This window comes from Aphanomyces astaci, assembly GCF_000520075.1.
Source record: "Aphanomyces astaci strain APO3 unplaced genomic scaffold supercont1.66, whole genome shotgun sequence".
Taxonomy (NCBI): domain Eukaryota; phylum Oomycota; class Saprolegniomycetes; order Saprolegniales; family Verrucalvaceae; genus Aphanomyces; species Aphanomyces astaci.
Genome location: NW_009798329.1, coordinates 87,779 through 90,231, shown reverse-complemented (window position 1 = coordinate 90,231; position 2,453 = coordinate 87,779). Strand labels below are relative to the sequence as shown.

Genomic DNA, 2,453 nt, shown 5'->3' with positions numbered 1-2,453 from the left:
TGCAGCATATGTTGCTAACCTGAAGCGTTTGCCCATTTCATTTCGGCAAACGCGGGGGTTTACAGAGTGGATTACCTAATACACGCGAGTGTGATTCTTGACTATGCTCGATAAAGGTTGATGTTGAGTGCTTCTTGCTCGACTTTTCGTGCCAACGAGTTGCTAACAAGCTGGCTGCAAAGCTCGTGTAAGCTGGTGCACTGCGAGCTTACCCCAGTAGGTCATTACTCTGCATGACTGCTTGGCCACGGGAGTTAATAAAACGAAGTAGTTTTAGTAAAACAACGCAAGTTTTAGATCAGCCAATGACAGAACGGTGGGGAAGCTTACTTTTACGTCGAGTGCAACTTCAGTTTAGGTTAAACTTTGGATGGTTTTAGGAGCTAAAACAACGGGCAAAATATGTGAAAAGCACAATACATACAATTTTTATCCGTTTATAAAGGTACATCGTTGACCGTAATTACCCACTCAAAATAGGATTTACATATGTTAGCCAAAAACGATACTTGATGGCCAGTGTGCACTCAAATTGGCCAATGGAATTGCTTGAATTTTGGAATAGCCAATCGAATCACTAGAAAATGAAATCCCCAAAATATATGCAAACCCAGCATACATATTTTAAGCTTAAACTGTGCCTTGACATGAGTGGAAAGTGAAGTAAATGAACGCTCTATTCAAGCCGATTAAAAAATCAGAAGAAAGCCCAACCTTTCTGCTCATACGTTACGTCGATTTCGGAAATGGTGTCTGGAAATTTGTACCCAATCCACAATATTGTAGTAAATCCAATCAGAAATTAGTCATATTATACCTATAATAGCCAATCCACTTGTAATATATACCGAAATCCTAGCCAATCGGATCATCGGTCATTGAAATAATTAAATAAATACGTGAATATGATTGGTGGTCGATATTTTTTTACAGAAGGAGGAGCATACAAAACCCAAGTGAAAATTCAAACCCAAGTGATTTTGTATGGTTAAAGTGCCGCCAGAGTTGGCGACGACAACAGCACCACCCCATGGGTATCATACGAGCGCACTCGGTCTTGTCGGCTGCTACAACATACTGGGCCGAGACCGCGTACACCGTGGAGCAGTTCGTGGCGCAGGCAGGAAGCGTCGGCAGTGGCGGAACTCAATGCAGCGAGGGCACCAAGCTGTTGGCGAACGACACCATCGACGTGTTGCTTGGCAATGTCTTCGATCTCGACGTCGAAGAGTCCGACGACGAACCTTCACGAGTCGATTCCAATGACACAGATGACGCAACGTTTCCCACGACGTTGGAAGTAGAGACCGAATGGGCGTGCTTCAACTTGCATCGCGTCGAGTTTCATTGGTTACAAATGCACAAGCACGATCCACAACGCAGCCCCATGGATGTATCGTTCATGAAGGAGTTGTGGGAAGGCATGAAGTTCCCCGAGAAGAAGCTGTACAGCGCCGAACAAGTCGAACGCCTCGCGCGGTCGGCCATGGCGCTGGCGTACTTTCGACAGTCCATGGAGCCCCATATACCCAGAAATGACGTCAAAGCCATCACTTATGACCCACTTCCAGTCGTTAGTAGCATCGCGAAGGACATATCGAATCTATCCGCCTCGCGAATACAAGACGTGGCCAAGAAGTACCCTGCTACATCGCTACCAACCGACAAGGAGCATGCAACAGCCAAGGCAGAGGAGAAACCAAGGTATCAATCACCCCCTCCAAGCTGAATAGTGACGATAGTAATGAATATTAATCGACATGCTGCTGTCGGTAATGTGTTATCATGAAGGCTTCATTCGTCCGGCAGAAGGATTTGCCAACACATTGCAGGAAACCATCATCAACGTCAAATTAGTGTGTGATTTTATTAGTGTGATACGTACCAACCACCTTTTTACATATTAACAGTAAATTCAGTACTCCTACAAAGAATCGATAGATTTGGCGAGTCAGCACAAATGTCCAAATTGGGTAAAAGGACAATACATTCTGTACTATTAACAGAAAGGCCACGGGAACTATATTCACTTTTCACGGTAGGAAAATGGAGGTATCGACATCGAACTATTCCCACCGTCTAGCAGATGCCACCCCCTTCTCGGGATTCACAGAATACACCTTCATGAACACGCGTAAATACTCTCAAGTAGAAGTACGAAGATCCGTGCGAGTTAGAGATTCTTCCGTGTGAGCCAATGCTTCGCCATCATGCGATGGTACTAGAACGTTTTGTTGGACATGTTTCATCCAATTGCATGAGAGCAGCCACATCAGCGAACTTAGACTCTACCACTGTAACATAGTTGTACGTTCTTTAGAATGTCCCAAACCACTGAAGTACCACATGTGTTGACGAGCATCGGAGATTGACCTTTGGGTTGACGCGAATGAACTGAAAGGCATTCAGATTAAGACACGTAGAAATACCTCCAAAACATGTGGTTTGCTTTG

At 44.8% G+C, this 2,453-nt stretch overlaps 1 protein-coding gene across 1 annotated transcript; it reads left to right on the top strand.

Moving 5' to 3' along the window:
• Positions 1 to 1,030: 1,030 nt before the first annotated feature.
• Positions 1,031 to 1,729, top strand: H257_15076 (hypothetical protein; the record flags this gene model as incomplete). The annotated part of the gene is made up of 1 exon (XM_009843057.1): positions 1,031 to 1,729. The coding sequence occupies one exon, from the start codon at positions 1,031 to 1,033 to the stop codon at positions 1,727 to 1,729; it is 699 nt and encodes a 232-aa protein (XP_009841359.1).
• Positions 1,730 to 2,453: the final 724 nt, after the last annotated feature.